The 23,224-nt window shown below is 44.6% G+C and overlaps 1 protein-coding gene across 4 annotated transcripts in view; it reads right to left on the bottom strand.

The window, feature by feature from the left end:
- Window positions 1-23,224, bottom strand: part of CACNA2D2 (calcium voltage-gated channel auxiliary subunit alpha2delta 2) — a 452,238-nt gene that overhangs the window by 96,875 nt on the left and 332,139 nt on the right. For all 4 annotated transcript variants that reach the window (XM_068253000.1, XM_068253002.1, XM_068253001.1 and 1 more), the window contains exons 6-9: window positions 12,751-12,889; window positions 3,996-4,127; window positions 3,858-3,915; window positions 203-253 (exon numbers count right to left, since the gene is read on the bottom strand). In XM_068253000.1, the coding sequence (XP_068109101.1) occupies window positions 203-253; window positions 3,858-3,915; window positions 3,996-4,127; window positions 12,751-12,889 (380 nt within the window). The remainder of the gene's footprint in view (window positions 1-202; window positions 254-3,857; window positions 3,916-3,995; window positions 4,128-12,750; window positions 12,890-23,224) is intronic.

The following is a 23,224-nucleotide window of genomic DNA, read 5'->3' as shown; positions in this document are numbered from 1 at the left end:
GCCTTTAATGGCGTCAGAGGCATCAGCCAGAAGTAACCATGGTGACCGGAGCTAAATGGCCAGAAGGAGAGCAGTGAGAATCGGTGCTGGATAGGGGCCAGTCCCTTCAGTGGTAGGGGCACACAAATGACTTGCCGTTGGGGGCCACAATATCCTTAACCACACCCCTGTTCTTTAGCATTGCATGCAGAAAGGTACTTACACATCGACAATAATGACCATGTCCTTTGGAGAGGAGGCTCCCTGGATGTACCTGTAACAACATATGTCATATGACGTCACCAGTGATAAAGAATATTATTTATGAACTGCTCAAATTAGTCTCTGCACCAGAAATGCTACCACTCTAATGGCTTCACCACAATCAAACACTTTTATTAATTTGCTGTATATTTATATAGATCTGCCATATTACACGGTGCTGTACTGAGATCACTGATTTATTCATATCAGTCTCTGTGCCAGTGGAGCTTACACTCTAATGCGCACCGCCACAGATCTAGTGTAAAAAAAATCTATCGATCACAGATCTAGTGTAAACATTTTAGATCTAATCTAAAAAAAAAGCCTTAAAGCAGACCTAAACCCAGAACTTCCTCTTTGCTCTAAAAAATAAGCAACAGTATAAAACCTTTAATGGGATACTTAAGTCCCTCTAAAAATGCAATTTTACTTACCTGGGGCTTCTACCGGCCCCCTGCAGTCGGCTTGTGCCCACGCCACGCCGATACTCACAGTGTTCTCCAACCCTTTCCTCAAGGCCCACCAACACTGCATGTTTTGTATAAAGCTACAGAGGTAGTTAAAGTGGATCCGAGTTAAACCTTTACTCATTGCATAATTGTGTTCCTTTCATATAGTTTATAGAGCATTCCTCAAGCTAAATACTTTTTTTGTTTTGTTTTCATTTTCTAATTCCCTCTAAAGAGCCTTGGCACTCTCAGCCTAAGTAGCAAGGGCTTATGGGAGCTCAGTTTGGGCAGGAGGAGGTTACTAGCCAGAGATTTCAGAGGCAGAGGGGAGGAGGGAGTAGTAGAGGGAAGTGACGTTTTCATAGGCTGAGGGCTAGAGATACAGATCAGCTTGCCTGTGTGTAATGTGACAAACAGAACATGGCTGCTCTCATTGTATCACAGGAATAAATAATCATAAACTGTTGAAGCAGTTTGCAGCTAGATTTGCTGAGTAAACTACATAAACTTTAGATAAGATATATAGACAAGTTACTTGTTATAGTTAGTTTTTTTTGTCTCGGATCCGCTTTAATCAGCTCTGCTGCAACACTAATTACCCCACCTGTGCATGTTTGTGGTTTTCTGCAAAGCATGTACTGTTAGTGGGCCTTGAGGACAGGGTTGGGGAACTCTGCTCTGGGACGCTCTAGTCCCTCACCGCGGCTGAGTTTCTATTTCAGCGACTGAACCCGTCACCGGCCACTGCGCCTGTGTGACCCTGGCCACACACGTCTTCGTTCGCACTCCTGTCGCCGCCAGGAGCTTCCTGTGTGGCGCAGTATGAGAAAATCTCCACCGCGCCTGTGCAGGACACTACAGGCGCCAGGAGCGTGAAGGAGGATGCGCATGGCCCGGGCCACGCAGGTGCAGTGGCCTGTCGTCGCCGAAAGCGAAACTGATCTGTGGCGGGGACTGGAGCATCCTAGAGTACTGGTGCGGGCACAGGCCGACTTCAGGGGGCCAGTAGAAGTCCCGGGTAAGTAAAACTGCATTTTTTTTAAGTGGCTTAAGTTTCCCTTTAAAGAAAAACAATTATTTATTACAGTTTACAGAACCCCTACAATAAATCTGCAGTGTCTACCTGGTTTCATGGGAGCAAAGAAAGAGTTAACCTCCTGTGTTTATATATTAGCTCACAACTCGGCACAGCTCAGACAGAGCTTACAGCTCAAATTACACTGGCTTATTACTTGCAGATAAGGGAGAATTAGACAGGTTGTTCACTGTAAATACACACGGGATGGATTTCTCTGTGTTTTTCTTGTGTACTTAAGCAAGAGTTTCGGTCTGCTTTAATGCTGGTGCATTTGTTGGTTTTATTGACCTCCCTAGGAACTGCTCTCTTTCCAGCGTCATCCAATCAATAAACAGTTACTGAGCACCTGCGCTGTATTGAGCTCTTGTGAATCCAGTCAGCTTCCACAGCCAGACCTTTGTGAATGGAACAGCGCTAAAGTCCAGCCCTGCACATTACACTGTGCTCCGCAGATGTGAACCTCGGCTTATACAGAATACAGCTGATTCGCCATCTCTCTATCTAATCAGAGCTGGGAGGCAGCAGACAGAGAGCGGAGCATCAGTGTGTTCATGAACAAGTGAAAAGTCCACATTATGGGTGGAGTTTGGCTTTAATCATAGAAAGTCCATTTGAGCTACATATTAGGAAAAATGAAAAGGAAATGGCTATGAAGCGTGTATCACATCACATAACACACACATATAAACACACAAGGAGAGTCTTCAGGTGCAGGCGCTGGTATTTTAGAAATTTTCCAGTGGCGATGATGCGTGAAATGAAAATTGGATAGGAATGCTCAGAGCTGGTGCGAGGCAGACGGGATGGGGGAGAGAGAGAAGGAGAGAAAAAAAAAAACGGGGGAGAGAGTGAGGGGTGTTAGAGAGAGAGAGGCAGAGAGAAAAGGAGAGAAGATGGGCTGGGGAGAGGCCAGGTGTTCTAGAGAGACACACACATATATGCACATTAAACACACATCGCTTGCGCACATACACACACCGCTTGCACACACTTACACACGCACCACTTGTGCACACATACACATGCACCGCTTGCACACACATACACACACCACTTGCACGCACACATACACACACCGCTGGCACACACACACACACACACACACCGCTAGCACACACATACGCATGCACCGCTTGAGCACACATACTGCTTGCACACACATACATCGCTTGCGCACACATACACACACTGCTTGCGCACACATACACACACTGCTTGCGCACACATACACACTCTGCTTGCGCACACATACATACACACACTGCTTTCACACACATACACACATCGCTTGCGCACACATACACACACTGCTTGTGCACACATACACACACTGCTTTCACATACATACACATATCGCTTGCGCACATACACCGATTGTGCACACACACACACAGATGTGTAGCAATATTCAAGATAGAGGAATTATGGGGGGCTTGGGGAAGAGAGAGGGGATAGTAAGGGGAAGTTGTGGAGCAAGAGATGGAGTGGAAAAAGAAAAAGCAAGAGAGGTAAGAGTAAAGGAGGGAGAAGGAAAGCATGAAGGTCCTTCCACACTTATTGCATTCTGTCACTTTGAACAAAAATGCAGCATCCCGACGCAGAAGCGCTGCGGGTCCTGCCGCAGTGATGCAACAGTACAATGTGCAAGTTTACCACGTAAGTGAGGCATACTTTCATTGCGCTGTATGGTAGCACCTCACCGTTATGGAGTGCTGAGACCTTTAGGAAATGTTGCGGTGCGACTGAACAACAATTGCACTACAACGGCAAAGAAGAAGGCTGAAATTGGCCTGAAGGAGACAGAAGTAGCAGAGAGGAAAAAAACAGTGTGTGCGTGTTGTGTGTGTGTGTGGTTAGGTAAGAAAGAGAAGGAAAAGTGAGAGGGAGGAGCAGGGAAATAAAAGAAATGAAGAATAGAGGGATAAAGAATGTTGGGAATAAAGAAGAAAGGGGGGGGGGGGGGATCAGAAAGCAACATAAGATGGAGATGAAGGGAAAGTTAAGGAAAGGAGAGCGATGAGTGGGATGAGGGGAAGGGACAGAGAGAGAACAAGAAACAAATAATGCAGCCCTTGGAAGGTACCCACCATGGCCGCCGTCGCACGTCATACAAGTCAATCTTGCTGGGTGCCCTCCATGGTGTGGCTGGAAAGACAGATCATACATTATTACACCAATAATGACCTCTGAGCCTTGGTCACCCTTACCTCTACCGTTCTACGCACCTGGGTAATAGCGGGTAACACCGGTGGCGCTGCCAAACACCTGCCACAGCAGCGTCGGGTCTTCCTGGCGGTTCTGGATAAAGACGTTCTCCAAGGCGTCTGTCCAGTTTAGTTCATTGAGGATGACAGTGGCTGCAAAGACATGGGTGAGCGGAAGGGAGGGACAGGGGTCAGCAGGGAGTAACAGGGGGTCAGCCGCCGGAGTGAGAGGTTAGCAGAAAGTAATAAGGGTCTGCAGAGGGGAGGAGTCATCACTCAGAGGGGGGAATGATGCAGATGGAGGGGGAAGCACTAGCATACAGGAGAGGGAAGGAATCAGCCAGGGGAAGGGAAAGCGATATTTGCGGGGTTCACATACGGTAGATTGATTGGATGTGTTTAGATGCTGCAGTCTCACAATGAACCTGAACTAATTGCGTACATGTGATTAATTACAGCCCCTGACAGCTCGTTAGATGCTAACAGCATTCAGAGCACTTAGCACCTCGACGTCTGACGCCCTGAACACTTAACACAGCGTGAAATCACTTGTTAACAGCGAAATACACAATGCAGCGCAGAGCCGACCCCAAACATCTCAATCTCGCCATCCAGCACATCCCTAAAAACGCCACTTTGACCGGCCCTGGAAATCACTGCCTACCCCCAAGAACAGCAATCTCAGTCCTCGCTACGAAAAATCGGAAAATGATCATCCTCTGGCAAACTCAAACAGCAGTCAGTCCTTTGTATTTCAGCTTAACACTTCCACTAATAAACAGCAACAATAACAATAATAATAATATCAAAATGACAGCATTGCAATGAGCTCCGCCACATATTACAGGGTGGCAAAGAGAAGCCATTAGGAAATTAAGCGAGTGACTATCAGCCATAGACAGAGTGTCTGCCCATTTCTCTGAGACGGGAGAACAAACATGGGGTAGAGGTCACGGACAGACAGGAAGTTGACTAAGCAGCAGAGAGTATGATCTTGGATGAGTTCAGTCCCAAAGTTAATGTTAAAAAAATTATAATATACTGTATATCTCACCCCCCAAATTGCTCTAGTTAGTGAATCTGAGAAATACCTGACGACTATTGGCTACTTGTCCTCCCCCCTTTAGCAGCTGCCTATTATTGTGAAGGCACTGCTTCTGCTGCTAAAACCTCTCTGGTCCTTCAAGATGTGGACCTCACAAGACCTCAGAACATGTGCTGTGTTATCTATCCCAAACACATTAGCAGCAGATGCCTAATCCTGTAAATTGCAAGGTGGGGTCACCATGGATTGGACTTTTTTTTCCTGAACATCCCACCGCTGCTTGACTGGATTGGCATCTGAGGGATTAGGAGGCCAAAGAAGATATCAGACCAGGCCACTTTCTATTGCTCTATGGTCTGGTTCTAAAGCTCATGTTGTAAACATTTCCGCACTCTGACTAGTCTGTGGCTACATACAGGAAACTGTAATACCCTATGTTCTGCCATCTCTCTCCCGTGGTCAGCATTGCTTTATTCTGCCATTTGCTACAATAGTTTTGTAGTATCAGACCAGATAGGGTATCAGTGGCTCGCCACATACATCAATGACCCATTGGGGCCCATGACCCTGTGGCTTGTTTTGCAATTGTCGGTTCATGGAACACTTTTGGCAGGTACTAACTACTATATACGTAGAGCGCAAGCCATGTCGTTTTAGAGATGGTTGCTCAGATCCTTGTGGATGCCCTTTTTTACTACATCAAACAGATCACCTTCCAGGATGTGGCCTCTCTTCACACTAGGACAACTGGTGGACCATTTTCAAGTGCAGACAGCAGCAGACTAACAGACAAGCAGAACAGGACCATGCTTTCCCATTGGCGTGTTCATAGATTGCTCTTACCCATGATGCTGTTGGTCTGCTGTGTTATTGCATTGCAGAAACTGACCTGCATAATTTTTGGAAAGTGGATGCGTTGCCATGCGTTCCACGGAATGGTACACATCACTACCATGGATCTCCGTTGTGTTTAAATGTATTCGTACTATATAGATACAGTGGGATGCGAAAGTTTGGGCAACCTTTTTAATTGTCATGATTTTCCTGTATAAATCATTGGTTGTTATGATTAAAAATGTCAGTTAAATATATCATATAGAAGACACACACACAGTGATATTTGAGAAGTGAAATGAAGTTTACTGGATATACAGAAAGTGTGCAATAATTGCTTAAACAAAATTAGGCAGGTGCATAAATTTGGGCACCACAAAAAATAAATGAAATCAATATTTAGTAGATACTCCTTTTGCAGAAATTACAGCCTCTAAACGCCTCCTGTAGGTTCCAATGAGAGTCTGGATTCTGGTTGAAGGTATTTTGGACCATTCTTCTTTACAAAACATCTCTAGTTCATTCAGGTTTAATGGCTTCCAAGCATGGACAGCTCACACCACAGATTTTCAATTATATTCAGGTCTGGGGACTGAGATGGCCATTCCAGAACGTTGTACTTGTTCCTCTGCATGAATGCCTTAGTGGATTTTGAGCAGTGTTTAGGGTCGTTATCTTGTTGAAAGATCCAGCCCCGGCGCAGCTTCAGCTTTGTCACCGATTCCTGGACATTGGTCTCCAGAATCTGCTAATACTGAATGGAATCCATGCGTCCCTCAACTTTGACAAGATTCCCAGTCCCTGCACTGGCCACACAGCCCCACAGCATGATGGAACCACCACCATATTTTACTGTAGGTAGCAGGTGTTTTTTTTCGAATGCTGTGTTTTTCCTCCATGCATGACGCCCCTTATTATGACCAAATAACTCAATTTTAGTTTCATCAGTCCTCAGCACCTTATTCCAAAATGAAACTGGCTTGTCCAAATGTGCTTTAGCATACCTCAAGTGGCTCTTTTTGTGCTGTGGGCAGAGAAAAGGCTTCCTCTACATCTCTCTCGTATACAGTATCTCCTTGTGTAAAGTGCGCCAAATGGTTGAACGATGCACAGTGACTCCGTCTGCAGCAAGATGATGTTGTAGGTATTTGGTGCTGGTCTGTGGGTTGACTGACTGTTCTCAACATTTGTAGTTTCTGTCTATCTGAGATTTTTCTTGGTCTGCCACTTCAAGTCTTAATTTGAACTGAGCCTGTGGTCTTTCATTTCCTCAATATGTTCCTAACTGTGGAAACAGACAGCTGAAATCTCTGAGACAGCTTTCTGTATCCTTTCCCTAAACAATGATGGTGAACAATCTTTGTCTTCAGGTCATTTGAGAATGGTTTTGAAACCCCATGTTGCTACTCTTCAGATAAGATTAAAGAGGAGGGAAACTTACAATTGACCCACTTAAATACTCTTTCTCATAATTGAATTCATCTGTGTATATAGGTCAGGGGTCACTGAGCTTACCAAGCCAATTTGAGTTCCAATAATTAGTTCTAAAGGTGTTGGAATCAATAACATCACAACAGTGCCCACATTTATGCACATGCCTGATTTTATTTAAACAATTATTGCACACGTTCTGTAAATCCAATAAACTTCATTTCACTTCTCAAATATCACTGTGTGTGTCTCCTATATTTAAAGAGACACTGAAGCGAAAAAAAATTATGATATTTATGATTTGTATGTGTAGTACAGCTAAAAAATAAAACATTAATATCAGATACATAAGTGTAATTGTTTCCAGTACAGGAAGAGTTAAGAAACTCCAGTTGTTATCTTTATGCAAAAAAGCAATTAAGCTCTATGACTTTCAAAGTCGTGGAGAGGGCTGTTATCTGACTTTTATTATCTCAAGTGTTATTGAACTATTTACTTTTTCTCTGCCAGAGGAGAGGTCATTAGTTCACAGACTGCTCTGAAACAATCATTTTGAATGCTGAGTGTTGTGTAATCTGCACATATTAGAGCACAGGTGTCAAACTCAGCCCTCGAGGGCCAAATCCATGCCAGTGTTTAGGATGGACTGAGAAAGAAATGTGTTCTACCTGATGAAACCACACCTTTCCTGATTAAGTCTCATCAATTAGTTTGAGCTGAACCACATATGTGTGAGGACCTCGGCCCTCGAGGACTGGAGTTCGACAACTGTGTATTAGAGAATGATGCAATGTTAGAAAAAACACTATATACCTGAAAATAAAAATATGAGAATATTTTCTTTGCTGCTAAACTTCTAGTAATTATTCATAGTACACAGCCAATTTATTATATCATATATTTTTTTTCGCTTCAGTGTCTCTTTAACTGACATTTTTATCGTAACAACCCATGATTCATACAGGAAAATCATGACAATTAACAAGGTTGCCCACACTTTCGCATCCCACTGTAAGTTGCTACTCTGGCACGTATGAACCTGAGCTATAAGGTTTGTGCACGTGTTAAATTCCTTTCGCCCACAGAGATCAGGACTCGTTCTTTTGGGTAATAGTTTGGGGCCAAATACTGTACAGACTGGAGACTAGCAACATTTTCTTGCTATGGATTGCGGAGAGGGGGCGATGGCACTAGTGGGGTGTGTAGGAAAGCAAAGTGCTTAACTGAGAAACCACCAGGCAAATTGCTCACCAAAGAATCAATGGGTATCGGGGGCCACTATGCACATGTTAGATCCGTGCCAGAGGCTACCCTGAACGGCCACCTTGGCCAAGAACCATCAAGGCTTTACTATTCATTTTCTGCCTAATATATCTAACCACTTAAAGGTGGCAGTGTTTGAATCAATATTATTCACCCACCTGCCATTGGTTAAAGGGACTCCGAGCAGTGCAGAAACTATGGAAAGATGCATATCATTTTAAAGCTCTCTTTCTCCTCTTTCCAATGATATATAAATCACCGCCCTATGCCTTTTAGTTTTCGCTATTTTCGCGATTGAAATTGCCGCGACCGCGATTGCAATCGCGAAAATAAAGAAAACTAAAAGGCGCAGAGCGTCAATTTAGGTGTCGCCAGAAAGAGGAGAAAGAGAGCTTTAAAATGATATCCATCTTTCCATAGTTACTTGTATTACACAGGACGACACTTTCCCCAGTGTCAGCAGCTCCATTCAGCAGAAAAAATCGTCCTGTGTAATACAATGTAACTATGGAAAGATGGATATCATTTTAAAGCTCTCTTTCTCCTCTTTCTGGCGACACCTAAATCGTTGCCCTACGTCTTTTAGTTTTCTTTATTTTCGCGATTGAAATCGCGGCCGCGGCAATTTCAATCGCAAAATTAGCGAAAACTAAAATGCGTAGTGCAGCGGTTTATATATCATCGGAAAGAGGAGAAAGAGAGCTTTAAAATGATATGCATCTTTCCATAGTTACTGCACTGCTCAGAGTCCCTTTAATGTTTTGGCTGATTGGTGTAGGTGATGTCAGATGATCAGTGCTGTGGCCAGAGATAGAGAAAGAATGGCTTGCAGATGATGTACACCAAACAGATCATGATGTGCAAATGGCTCTGTGTTTGGCAAGAACCGGCATCGGGAAGATTCCAGTCAGGGAGATATTACAGCACTGCAAGTGTATAGGAGCAGGTTGGTAAAAAGAAGCATAAGTAAATAACATGCAGTCAGAGAATCCTATGTAAGCGAGAAAGAGAGTCGGTATATGTGGAAATCTGCTTGAGTGGTCTTGAGGTAAGGTGTCTGGAGCTGGAGGCAAGGAGAGGACACTGGTGCGAGCGCCTCCAAACCTGTGTTCCTACTTCAAAGCCTTTAAGAATTTTTTTGTGAAGAGCTTCATACAACCTAGCAAGTCAGTTCACTCAGCTTCTCACATCGCTTAACTGGCAACCTCCACAATGCTGTATTGTTTATATACAATCCCACAATAATCACTTTCTAGAACGTGGCCTACTGCTATAAATCAGACAACCTGGGGTCCACCAGATGCCACTGAGCTACAGGTTCCACCGAGCCACAATTCGATATCACAACAAGGCAGCTTTCGCTCTGCAGGAGACAACGTCATAAACAAGTCAGATGCCACAAAGCTGATCAAGCTCTTCAGTTCCCCTCTGCAATGACACGATCAGATGCCCCCCTGCTGCTCCGCCTCTGGCTGCTCCCACACATCTATCTGATACCATCAATAAATCTTATTAGTGCACCATATCAACAATCTGTTCCTCACTTTTTTTTATTTAAGATGGTTGTTCCTCCACTGTGAGGAAGCATTATTACTACGAGAAGATCCAAATGTTTGATTCATCTTTGTGTTTTTTGGTTTTGCTTGCGTTACTTTCATAAATGGTTCAGGAGCATCTTGTTGGCTGATAATGGAAACAATGATGCAAAGTGGCGAGGAGTCTTGGGACAGTTGTAGTTGGACCAAACCACTGCCTGGGCAGTGCTGGTGTGTCGTCCGTAAAATGAATCAAACCTTTAGACCTCCTCTGGATTCTTTAAAGCCCAACTAAAGCCAAAATTAAACTAGAGAAATTCTCAAAGCAATTGTGTTCTTCAAGTTCAGAAATCCATTGTGAAGCTGTGCTTACGGCAGCTGTGTACCTATCCAAACAGGCTTAAACCAGATCTACATGTTAAGTTGCGTTTTCCCCATGTAGTAATGCGTAAAAGCCAAATAAGACAGGCAGCATTTTAAAAGCAATCATTCAACCTTTGTGGCCTTTTGAAGACATCCTGGTTATCCACATCCTCTTTTCACCCTGCGCCATTTTAAAGGAGTGGTCTTGCAAGGCCTTTTGGGAAATAATACCACAAGTGGGAGGAGCAAAGAGCCTTTCTTTAAAGGATACCTGCAGCCAACTAAATAAAAAAAAATACACTTACTGAGAAGAGGGAAGGCTTTGGATCCTTTAGAGCAGAGGTGCCCACAATTTTTTGGCTTGTGAGCTACTTTGAAAAATTAGCAAGTCAAAATGATCTACCCATGTACAATTTTAGGAGCACAACTGTATATACATAATGGAAAATGTAGTAGGGTCGGGATCTACCAAGCAGTCCTTCGTGATCTACCAGTAGATCGCGATCTACCTAATGGGCACCCCTGCTTTAGAGCCTTCACAGTCCTCTCAGTCTCCTCATTTCCCCACCTATCAGATTTCCAGATGGCTGGGTCTTTGGGTCTCCTGTGAAGGTTTTGGAAGTACTCATTCTCTGAGTGCCTCAAAAGTCAATCGGCTCTGTACTGTGTTACACGGGCGAGTAAGCGTCCACGCATGCGCAGTATAGGGTGCAGAAAGGACCAAGAAGGCTCTAAGAGATCCTTTCCTGTTCTTAGGTGAGTATGTAACTTTTTTTTTTAGGTTGCTACAGGTATCCTTTAATGATCTTGGCTGATTAATGCTCACAGAGGAAGAAGAACTGAATGAGATGCAAATAATTCTGGCTTTCATGCAAATTATATGCTGCTTGGAGGAGGGACAATTACATGAACTTCCTGTTGATTTGACTGGGACCAATTCCAAGCACACAATTTGGTTGAAATTTGAATCCAAGATGGAATTATTTGCATCTTGTTGGCCATTTCTCTGTGTCATTAGGACCTCTACCATTTTATACAACAGTTTAGTACCTTCTTAAAGTGAACCTCCGGACTAAAAATCTACTCAGCAGCACTGAAAAAGGTTGGTGTTTCTTTAACAGGTTGGTGTTTCTTTAACAGTTTCACAGCATCAGAACTTTGTTTTTTCTTCCCAAAGCATCATTTTTAGCTAAGCTCCACCCATCAAAGAAAACTCCCCGGGCTTTTATTCCCTGATGCTGTGCAAAGCATGATGAGATTTCCTATGTTGTTATTAATGTTGCCTAGCAACTGGGAGGGGTGATCAGCACACAGGGTAGTTGGAACTGTGTCTCATGCTCCCTGTCACCTCCTTTCAACCAAAAAGATGGCTGCCCTCATGAAATCAAACATTTGCCTGTTCTTTTAAAACAGGGTGGGTAAGAGATTATATTACCTATCTATTTTAATTAACATAACTCATGCAACTTAATGACAGTATGTTTGTTTAGGCTGAAGTTCCTCTTTAAGACCACTAGTGTTGAGTAGTCAACAAACTACACGCTTACAGTTCCTCATCTAATCAGGATATTCTATGGTAATAGTGAGAAATGCAGACTAAATGTACTTTTCTTCCAACTGTAGAAGTCACATGGCCACGGCTGACTGACCCACACACCAGCTACAGCTGGAGAGCAGAGGAAGTAAGTAGTTGTGTTAGGGAAGCATATTTGTCCCATAAAACAGTTATTCTTTCTATTGCTTTGCTTCTATACAGTGCTTCAACTTAATTTTTAAGTAATTTACTGTTAGAATGTGCTTTCTTTGGGCTCAGACACACTATAAGAGCTTTTCTGAGAGCTTTTTGCCCATCAGAACATTCTGAGAGCTTTTTTTTAAAAAAACGTTCCAATTGACACATTAGAATCGTGGTAAAATCACACAATTTTACTGCAATCGTCATTTCACAGTAAGTCAATGGGAGCGTTTTTTAAAAAGCTCTCAGAAAGCTCTGATGGGCAAAATGTGCTCAGAAAAGCGCTTATAGTGTGTCCGAGCCATTCAATCTTGGGTTTAGTTGGGCTTTAAGGAAACTTCCTTTTATGAGGTTACAGAGACTCTCCATTTGCACAGTTAGCTCACAGCGCCACCTGCAAGGCACAAATCCACACCACTCCCATTGAAGGCTAATCTGCGTTAGTACAGCCTATTACACTGAAAAGTCACCTATAGTTACACATCTGGACCTCTTTTTTTATATTATTATGTGAGGGTTCTGTGGGAGAACTTTGGGACGTAGTGGGATTTGGGTGGTTTGGATACTCACAGCCCTTGTAGATGTCTGTGGGGATCTGAACTGCCGTGTACGAATAATTAACCTTCGTCTTGAAATTTGGGTCATCAGTGAACTCAAGTGCGAGGGATCTGCTGGTGTCCCGAGACTCCTCCTCCCCTTCTGGGTCATCCTGATGAAGAGGGCACAAAGTCCAATATAACATCAAGCTTGCAGAAAGTCAATGCAGGTGCATTTGGTGTCATTCTCTTTCAATGCCACCAACACAGGTACAGTAACTGAACAGAAGTTTAACATGAAAACATGAAGGGATAGGAATATGGTAAGTGCCATTGTAGACATCCTTTTAATGAATGCTCCCTGGTCATTGTACTGATCCTCTGCTCCACACACATTCTGCATGACTGACCTAGAGAAACAATAGAAATCAGGTGACTGGACTCCTCTTGCTGCATAACTCTGGTGTGAAACTGAAGAAAAAAGGTCAGAATGACAGGCAGGTGACTAGCCTTAAAGGTCCACCCAGCTGTCTTCTGCTGATCATCTAAATATATGTTGGAGAATTAAGCCAGGTGTATGTGGTCCTGTGTTAAGCCTCATACAAACGACTGACTCAGGTTGGCAATCAGGCGTGTGTGCGGTACCCAACGACCCCCGACGCCCAACCCGCAAGCGATCAGCCGAATGGATGTACCCAATCCCATACCAATGTTCGTGCCGCTCCCTCACCCCCACCCGCCGTGTCACATCACGTAATCTATTGTTGGCTACTTTTGGAAAATCGGAATCTGTTGGCTATAACCAAAGGCTTTGGTGACAGGTGCTCAATCAATTTTTTTTAGTTTTCTTTAACAGTTTCAGAAGACGGCTTCTCTGGCACGGTCAGACTATGCATGAGGCTGTATGTTTTCCACACCCAGCAAAACCAGCACGTTTACCTGGAGAAGATCGTTAACATCAAAATACCGTTCCAGATTCTCTGTATAAATACTTCTACAGAACTGTTAGATTTGCATTATTTCAGCCATAATTGAAGATTTCTCCCGATTCTCAATCATAGTTTAATGTTTCCATTCTATGTTGTACTTGTCCACATGGTTAATAGCTTTAATCAAAACAGAGTCACCAGATCAGTGTTCTCCCCAGGCTCTTTTAGCTGGGTGCTCCACCCGGCTAATTTTGGTCAGCACCCGGCTGTTATCAGCTCACCTCCTCCTATGCTGTAAGCAGTTACGCACAGAAGCACCAGCCCTGCATTCTCTCATCTCGCCTTACCCGGCTACTTTTTCATGCCACCCGGCTGGAAAAAATTCTGGGAATCTCCTTAGTGTTAGATCCGTTAGTTCACAGCAGGGAATAAAGGACACACAGAACTCAGGAAAAAGTATGTTGGTAAGTTGGATAGCCCCAACAATCAACTCTAAAGCTGGCCATAAACTTACCAATTTTTACAGTCACCGTGATTGAATCTGCCAGTTATCTGTGACACAGCATCATCATTTAGACCAATTTGTGACAAAAAAGGATTGAAATTACGATTGGAGGGTAAATTTCAGGCAATCGGATGCAGCAGGGGAGTGGCAGTAGACCGATGGTCCATAGTGATGCACTGTATAGAACGATGCAACACTGCAGTTTGATAGATTTTCAATATATTTCATGATGAAACCTATTGAAAATCTGTGTGCCCTGTATAGGGGGATTCGATCCCTCTCTGATCAAAATAAGATAAGGAAGGGATTGATCTGTTTACCTAATTGTATGTCAATCTAAATTTGCCATTTTTAAATTTGCCATTTTTAAAATTTGGCATTCTAACTGTGTACGGCCACCTTAAGGGTGCATAAAACACATGCAATTTTGACTGGTTAATAAATGGCCAATTTTACTGGATACCTATGAATCTGCCGCCGGGAGATCTGGGCGCAGGGTAAAGCCGATATACGGCTTACCCTGTGTTATAATTTAAGTAGGCCTCAGTTATTTGGACTGAGTTAGTCAAAAAAGCTTGATGAGCAGACCTGCCCTTTAAGGGGATTTTCTCTGAAGAGAGAAAATCTGCAGTTCTGTCAGCAGAACTAGAACATACCAAGAAGCTGTTCTGAACAAGGCCGCAGGTCTCCCTGACCTGGGCCTGGAACAATAAACATCAGTCATGTTTTGTAAATATTCACATTCCTGCATGTATGTCAAATGTCTCATTGATTATTAATCGAGTAGGCGGGTATGATGACACCATGAGTGGGTCCACCAATAGACTGATATAGGGGGTGGCGAAGATGATGTCATATTTAACTCTTTCCTAGCCGGTATTAAATCTGGAGCGAGCAATGGAGAAGGCACTTCTGCTTCTTCCTTCTGCACTAGCTCGCAAGGCCGACTTGGACCTCTAAGCATGTTATTCCTTTATGTAAGCTGATATAATGTATGCTATGTACATAGGTAGTTTAGTGTAACGTAGGTAGGAAGAAGGTACCTGATAGACTTCGGTAGGGAGTCTAATCATGAGCTTATAATGCAACATGAAGATTTGCATAGCTAGGATATGATGACTGTATCTATCTGTCTTTCTGTGACTTGAATAAATAACGGAAACATTGGAGAAGCCTGAGAAAGTCTATATCCTGTTTGCGGTGTGGAGAGTCAAGTGATCTCACAGTCTGTGAGACGTAACTGTAAGAAGTTACTGGTGTCGAAGCAAGGTGATATAAGAACAGTTTATAACAGTGGTGCCTGAAATCCTTCCCTGCCTAGCAATACAGGCAGACGGGGCCGGGGGCCAAAAATGGTTTCAAGATATTCCACAGCAAAACAAGCGGAATAGACGGACGCAGACGGTAAAGCTTATCAAGCTGATACTGATAAGTGGGAGTGTGCGGGAGCCAAGCACACAGCTGCAATTCGAGAGAACCAGCGGCGACACTCGTGGATGTTAAACTTTGACTGACAGTGCACATTAGTCACAGCCTAAACCGGATCACAGGTGACTGGAAGGCTCCGAGGCCGGCTGGCAGCTGCCGCTGGAGATTGATCCGCTGAGCCAGTGTGGGTACACAGAGCTGACGCTCAGTAGTTCCAGGGATCCACTCAGTGTCGTGGAAAGTTGCCAAAAGCTGGTCGAATTCGCAGGCTTACAAAGTCTTCTGCTCAGGCAAGTATGTTTTACGTTGTTGTGTTGCATTATCTTTATTGTATGAGAGGAGGTTAATGTGTTAATGTGTATATTCTGTGTTAATTGCAGTGGGGAGGCTGCGGGCTTCTCATCTCTCCTGTGTGTGGTGGGAGGGGTGAGGAGAGGTGCAGCTCCGATGTAAATACAGAAAGTGTTGTCAGAGTTTATGTGCTTTGTTTTTTTTTTCTTCGGATTCAAGTTTTCTGTGTTGCATATTTATGTGGTGGTTATCTCTGCATTTGTCTCAGGCATGTGTTTGCTGGAAAGAAGTCGATTGGGTTTTTTTTTCTCTCTCCTCTCTTCTCTTCTCTCCCCGTCTCTACAGAGGCTGGGAAAAATGTCCAGATAGAGCAGGGGGGGTCCCCTGCAGCAGGAGGGGATAGAGAGGAGCGTAGTGGAAAAGTGTAGTGAGAGGTAAAGCTTATCTAGTTCCAGTCAGGGCTGATAAATGTTCTAAAAGTTATATAGGTTTAATGTTGTAGTCATGTCAGACTGATAAATGTTGTTCGTCTCAGTAATAGTGCTGTAATAGTTCTGAGTTATGGCTGAGATAAGCTGCAGATGAGTTGTGGAGAGAGGGGATAGAGGGAGAGAAGAGGAAAGCGAGTGTCTTTCTGTTTGTGAGATGTTCTGCACGTTTCTCGCATTTCCAGTCGGTGCTGCTGCTAACATGTTTTTTCAATGTCTGTATTGTGTTGAAGTTCTAGCTGGGATGGTAACAGTTAAAACAGTTACAGTGGTTTGGAGTCGTATAGCTCGCTCGGGCGGTTCTTAGTTATGTCTGTGATAGAGTGAGAAAGATTCCTACGTCTCTGGGGATCCGTATGTCTGATTGCAGTTCGGATTACAGCTGAGACGTGAAGGAATGCTGAGGCTGATTTTTGTGCACTGTGGATAGATGCTGTGTGTAACGATGCATAAAAAAATGTATGTTCTATTTGAGTTTTGTTCTCTCTCCTAGGTCTATAGGAACGAGAGGCTGCTATGGGAGCGGCCATCTTGGCTGGCAGTCCAGGACTCAAAATGGCGGCAGTGGAGAGAGCCCGCCCCCGTGAGTCATGGCCCCCACACGTCATGGCAGGGGGGAGGAGGGGCTGGGGGATCCACGTCACGTCAGGCTGTGCTCGCGGCTCCGGGCAGAGCAGCTGAAAGGGAGGGGGGGAGAAATACAGAGACATGCTACTGTGTGTCTCGGGTTTCAACGTATTTCCCCAGAGTTTTTCCCAGAGTCCATGGACAGGAATGCCAGAATAGGAAGTGTTTCCCAGCTCGGTGCAGGGACACACGGAGCAGTACAGATCGGAAATGGGTCTGTACTGTGTTGCTTATGGGATTATTCCTGTAAGTGAGGCACCTTAATGGGTGGTGCAGCATGAGTTCCCAATAGAAGGAAAGGGGGACAGCGCATCAAAGGGGGTGCCGGAGTTGGAAAAAAGGGAGTTGACCAATTCGGGTTTCCGTCGCCGCTTCTGCAGAGCGGTAACGTTTTTTCCGGTTTTGTCGTGAACAGGGCCAGAGCTGGACTGAGAGGTCTATGCTGGGCTGGAGCTGTTTTGTGTGCGTTTTTTTTCGTCCACTGATTGGTCAAATATGTTTTTTTCCAGCTCCTATCAATTGTAGCACAAAGAACAAGGACTGACAACAGTTCATGGGGCAATTATACAGATGATAGAATTGCCGTTTACAGGGTGACAGTGTATCAGTACGGTGTTTGCCATGTGGCTACCTACCAAGTGGGCATTCAGGGATCTGCATACAGGCATGTGACGCTGGTATGCTTAGCCCTGCACCCTGTGTAGTTTAAGTGCAAAGTGCTCCTTCCTACAGGGAGGCAGCCAGTTTTTTTTGGTAGTTTAGGTGGTGGCACGGCAAACATTGATCAGAGGGTACAACACACAGAACTTCTAGCAGAGCTGGTATCGCAATGAAGTTCTAGATAAGTAAATGCGATAATGAGTAAGAGCATTGCAGGCTCACCTGCAAAGCAGCATCAGGTGTGGCATCCGTAATCTGTGCATGCGACGGCCGCGCATGGACAGATAAGGGGGGATGTGGAGTGAGCTGCAATGGGGTGAGAGCTTCCAAAGGTGAAGCGAGCTTCCATAGGTGAAGTCCGCGGGAGCATATTGTAAACAGGTAAGTACTGAGGATAGTACTGAGGTGGGGGGGTGAAGTTTAACTCCAATCTACCAATAAGAGTAAACAGAGTTCATGAGAACCATAAAGCAACGAGATCAATTACGGTATATATTGATCAATTTAAAGTGTAAAGAGTACAAGCCGCAGGGAGAATCCCAAATCATTAATAAGAATTGATTTGTTTGTATTTCGATTTCAGGTGTTTGGCAATATGGAATTGAGACAGCTGCAGTGCTGGCAGCAAAGATGGAGATGTCAGTCGGATAAGCGAAAGGTTCCAGATGCCAATCTAAGCTTGGAGGAACACGAGATTCCTGAAATTGGAAAGAGACTAAAACACGAGATTCCTGAAATTGGTTAAGAGACTAAAACACGAGATTCCTGAAATCGGAAAGAGACTAAAACACGAGATTTCTGGGATCGGAAAGAGACTAAAAAAACTGTCTGAGCAAAGCATAGGGCAAATTGCTAATGTTTTTCTTTCCCAAGGTGGTGCTTTTATAATGAGGAGTACCGTGCTGATGGTGATCCTAGGTTGCCATTCCGTCCTAGGAGAACGAAGAGAGGACATTCTCATGTATAATAAGGGGTTAATGAGAATGCAAGGCCCAAGCATGTTAATGTTGGGTGACAAAGGTACTGATCCTTTCACACCTCCCTCCGCTTGGCACAGATGGACCATGCAGGGACGGAGGAAAAGAGCACTTGTGCCAGGAGAAAGCAAATTTCATGGCACAAGGTGGGTGAAAGGTCTGAAGGGTCAAGTGTGCGGGCAGTGGGAATTTAATGGCAGTGTAAATCTGCTATTGAATGCCACACTCCCAGAATCAATGCACCGATCCAAAGGTTTGTTAAAAGGTACATTGCAGTACAATGGGTACATGCAAAAGGTGGAGTGTGTGATTCAGGGGTACCTTGTCTTGGTTATGCAGAGTGAGATGGTTCCAGATTGGAGAGGAACGAGTAGGAGGCGTCAATTCTCCTGCCGGAGAGACGCAGGGGACAACATCACACTCTGGAGCTACCAACAGAGAGTGCCTCTGAAACAACTATACACACGTAAAGGCTGGAAAGCCAAGGGTGGGTGGTTCTCGAAACAAGAAGTAACAATCGAGATCAAGCCACATTTCCAGGTGACAAAGAGGGTGGGGAGAGCGGTCCCGGGGGAGGGAAAGCCCACACAGGGAACCCCATTCACACCACACGGGTCACAACAGGGGACGATATTACACAGTCCATATGCAACAGCTTATCCTCATGAGAGTTGGGTAAGTGAAGAGGTACTCTTAATCGAACGATTGCAGAGAGTACAGTCTTCCCGACCTCAGGTACATAGTGTGCCTCAGGACATAAGGGGGGAAGTGGTCCAATCAGGACAGCTGGGGACATATTTTGTCAGCGAGAGATTGGACAAGGGGAGGTATATTAATTTTTCTGGAGAAGGATCTTTTGCATGGCAGCTTCGAGATGTTTGGGTGAACAAATGGAAACGGTGCAACATTCCTTTAGGCACCGCTACTTCCTTAGTTCCCACCTCAACCCGTGTCTTACACCAGGACCTGAGAGGTCAACCTTTTTTGGTGCTAGACGGGGAGGTGAAGCAAGTAGAGTTGTCCTCATGCGGGTAATTCTTGCAGAAGTATCTGCGTTGGCCGAGGCAAGCCAAATTTAGTGAAGAAGCCTGCAGGCTCAATAACGCAGAATGCGAGGCTACCATTCAAAAGATCCACCGTGAAGCCAAACCAATAGTTCCGGTGGCTGAAGGAAAGGTTTGGTTTTTTAACATAAGGTCTAGTGATACATTCAAGGTATATTCTCATAATTGTTCCGATAAGGGGGAGTTTCCAAGGGGAACATATTGTGTGAGTGGAGATCCCATATGGATCCTGTCATCCAGGTTTGATGACGTTGTTTCTCAAATTGTTAAGAGAACTCTGAAGGTCAAAGTTTCACGGGTAGTTCCCGTCCTGAAAGAGAACCCGACATGGGACAAAGGGGAACAGGGTTTGATCCAAGACGACCACATTTTGTTACAAAGGTTAAACAAACAGGTGATCTTAACGAGGTAGAACACAAAAATGAGCAGGTGAGTTCCAGTCTGCCCTGGTGGACAAAGGTTCCGGTGATGTTCCAGGGACACTCGGACGGGGCATCTGCAGTTCCAAAGTTCTTTCTACACCCACTGGTCGTCTGGATGGGGATGACAACTTTAGGCATCATTGTCCAGGTGAGGTTGCGGGTTAAAATTACGTAAAATAAATTAACCTGGTCCAGAGATTGGTGCCTCATAAACAATCTACTGAACCAATAGTTTAAATTAAGGGATAAACAGGGTTACGGGTATAGGTTTAGTAGTACCTAGGAGCTGATTGTATAAAGGCGCTCTTTTAGAAGGCACCTGGCACTGCTCCGTTTTGTAACAACCAAACGAGTTTCACTTTTCTGTGGTCATGCAAGTTTGTGAGTGATACGCAAGTGACGCAAATGCTGAGCATGTGGTATTGAGGGACTTAGAAGTAGGGCTTCCCCAGAGAGCCTGGTTACAGGAAGACCAAGAGGTCTTGCTCTCTCTCTTCCAGGGGTAACCACCGAGAGCAGAGAAGTTGTGTGAGCACGAACATCGAAAAGTGAAACATAAACGAAAGAAACCAGGTACTGGGAGGTTCAGACGCTGGGATCTGCGGGTCAAGCCGTTTTAGGGGGGATTGTTATAATTTAAGTAGGCCTCAGTTATTTGGACTGAGTTAGTCAAAAAGGCTTGATGAGCAGACCTGCCCTTTAAGGGGATTTTCTCTGAAGAGAGAAAATCTGCAGTTCTGTCAGCAGAACTAGAACATACCAAGAAGCTGTTCTGAACAAGGCCGCAGGTCTCCCTGACCTGGGCCTGGAACAATAAACATCAGTCATGTTTTGTAAATATTCACATTCCTGCATGTATGTCAAATGTCTCATTGATTATTAATCGAGTAGGCGGGTATGATGACACCATGAGTGGGTCCACCAATAGACTGATATAGGGGGTGGCGAAGATGATGTCATATTTAACTCTTTCCTAGCCGGTATTAAATCTGGAGCGAGCAATGGAGAAGGCACTTCTGCTTCTTCCTTCTGCACTAGCTCGCAAGGCCGACTTGGACCTCTAAGCATGTTATTCCTTTATGTAAGCTGATATAATGTATGCTATGTACATAGGTAGTTTAGTGTAACGTAGGTAGGAAGAAGGTACCTGATAGACTTCGGTAGGGAGTCTAATCATGAGCTTATAATGCAACATGAAGATTTGCATAGCTAGGATATGATGACTGTATCTATCTGTCTTTCTGTGACTTGAATAAATAACGGAAACATTGGAGAAGCCTGAGAAAGTCTATATCCTGTTTGCGGTGTGGAGAGTCAAGTGATCTCACAGTCTGTGAGACGTAACTGTAAGAAGTTACTGGTGTCGAAGCAAGGTGATATAAGAACAGTTTATAACACCCTGCTCCTGCACAAGTCCTGGCAGCGCTAATTGCTGTTCCCCCTCCAGGCCGCCATGGATAGTGAGGAATAATGTAATTCAGCTTCCAGCTATTGCTGGCGGCCGAATTACAATGTTTATGTCGTAATTTGTGCTCTGTCTTTCGACCGTGCTCAAATTACTCACAGAGAGACCCTATTGCCATATTTCCTATTAAGGCCTATGGTGGCACTGGCTGCGCTCAAATTTCCTGCGCTTTTTTTACAGCGCTGGAATTTTACCACGGGCCAACAGATTTTGAATACTGTTAAACAATTATTTAGGTAAGCTCTCATACTACATGGAGTGGTAAAATTGTCCAATCACTGGCCAATCAAAATGAATGTGTGTACGCACCTTGTCTAAAACCCCTCAAAATTTTGGGTTGGGTTTAATTACTACTAGTGATGGTCAATGAGATATTAAAGAGTGATGCAGGAAAGATTGGGGGGAAGGCAAAGGGTTAATAGTTTACCTATAATTCATTATACTTGTGAGTGCTCCGCCCACCCCCGTCGAAAATTGTCCGTGGCGGAATCTTCTTTTCAAAGGTCTGCTGAAGCTCTGGCCAACCCTACCAACACCCCCCACTCAGCAGTCGTGGTCATTAGTGGCTGCCGAGCTGGGGCAGGCCATGGCAACGCAGGAGTTGTGGCTGAAGTTCTCGGAAGACTTTGGAAAAATGGCCACGACTGCATTGCCGAGGAAGGGGTTTAGAGCATCACCTATGTAATGAATTACAGGCGAACAGGTAAGGGGTTAACCCTAAGGTCCCCCCAATCCTTTATCATTAAAGAGAGATCGACGTGGGCTAAAAAAAAAAAAGTAGGCTACCTGATCCGTGTGGCTAAGCGGATCAGGTAGCCGCAAAAACTTCCACTCCTGTGAGCTGCAATGACCCACTTTCACTTTCGTGACCTCCTGGTCATGACCCTGCAAGGAGAGACTGTGTGTCTCTCATCCAGCATGCAGAAACGGGAGGGGGAGCGGCAGGAGGCGCGGCCAGGGAGACAGCTGCCCAATGGCAGCTCTGGAGACGCTGTAAGAACATCCCTGGCGGGCGTTTTGAACAGGGAATCCCTCTCCCTTTGTTTACCTCCGAGATGGCGACAAATAATGTTGTCAATCTCAGGGGGCTATAGCGCAGTGGTGTGGGGAAACAGAGGCATGTTATGAGGCAGAGAACATGCCTCTGTGTCCTATCTGCCCACCTCGGGTTCTCTTTAATACAGAGCTGCCTTTTATACTGTAAGTACTCTTTAATAATTCTGTCTTGCATGTAGATTGTAAGCAGCTTGGAACTGGACCAATCAAATTACTTCCTGTCAATCCTGACTGGCCCAATCCCAAGCCGTGTATAATTTGCATTCAATAGACTAAAAGCCTCCTCACTTCAGCCTCTAGGAACCCGCAGGGTCAGCATTCCTGAAGGCAGCAGCAAAGCAAGACAGAATAATTTGCATATCATTGACCATCCCTAATTACCACTAACCGTCAGGCGATTTGGCTTGTGTAATGTATGATATCTGTGTAATACAGCAGCTAGGAAAGACACTTATTTGCCTACAAATCTTGCTATTGGAATCATCAACAATTAGGGCTCGTTTCCACTATAGCGAATCCGCATGCGGGCACTGCATGCGGATTCGCATACTCAATGTTAGTGGATGGGGCTGTTTCCACGTGTGCGGCGGCGGCGT

This window comes from Hyperolius riggenbachi, chromosome 9 (genome assembly GCF_040937935.1).
Source record: "Hyperolius riggenbachi isolate aHypRig1 chromosome 9, aHypRig1.pri, whole genome shotgun sequence".
In the NCBI taxonomy this organism is placed as follows: domain Eukaryota; kingdom Metazoa; phylum Chordata; class Amphibia; order Anura; family Hyperoliidae; genus Hyperolius; species Hyperolius riggenbachi.
This window is presented reverse-complemented; position numbering and strand designations above follow the sequence as displayed.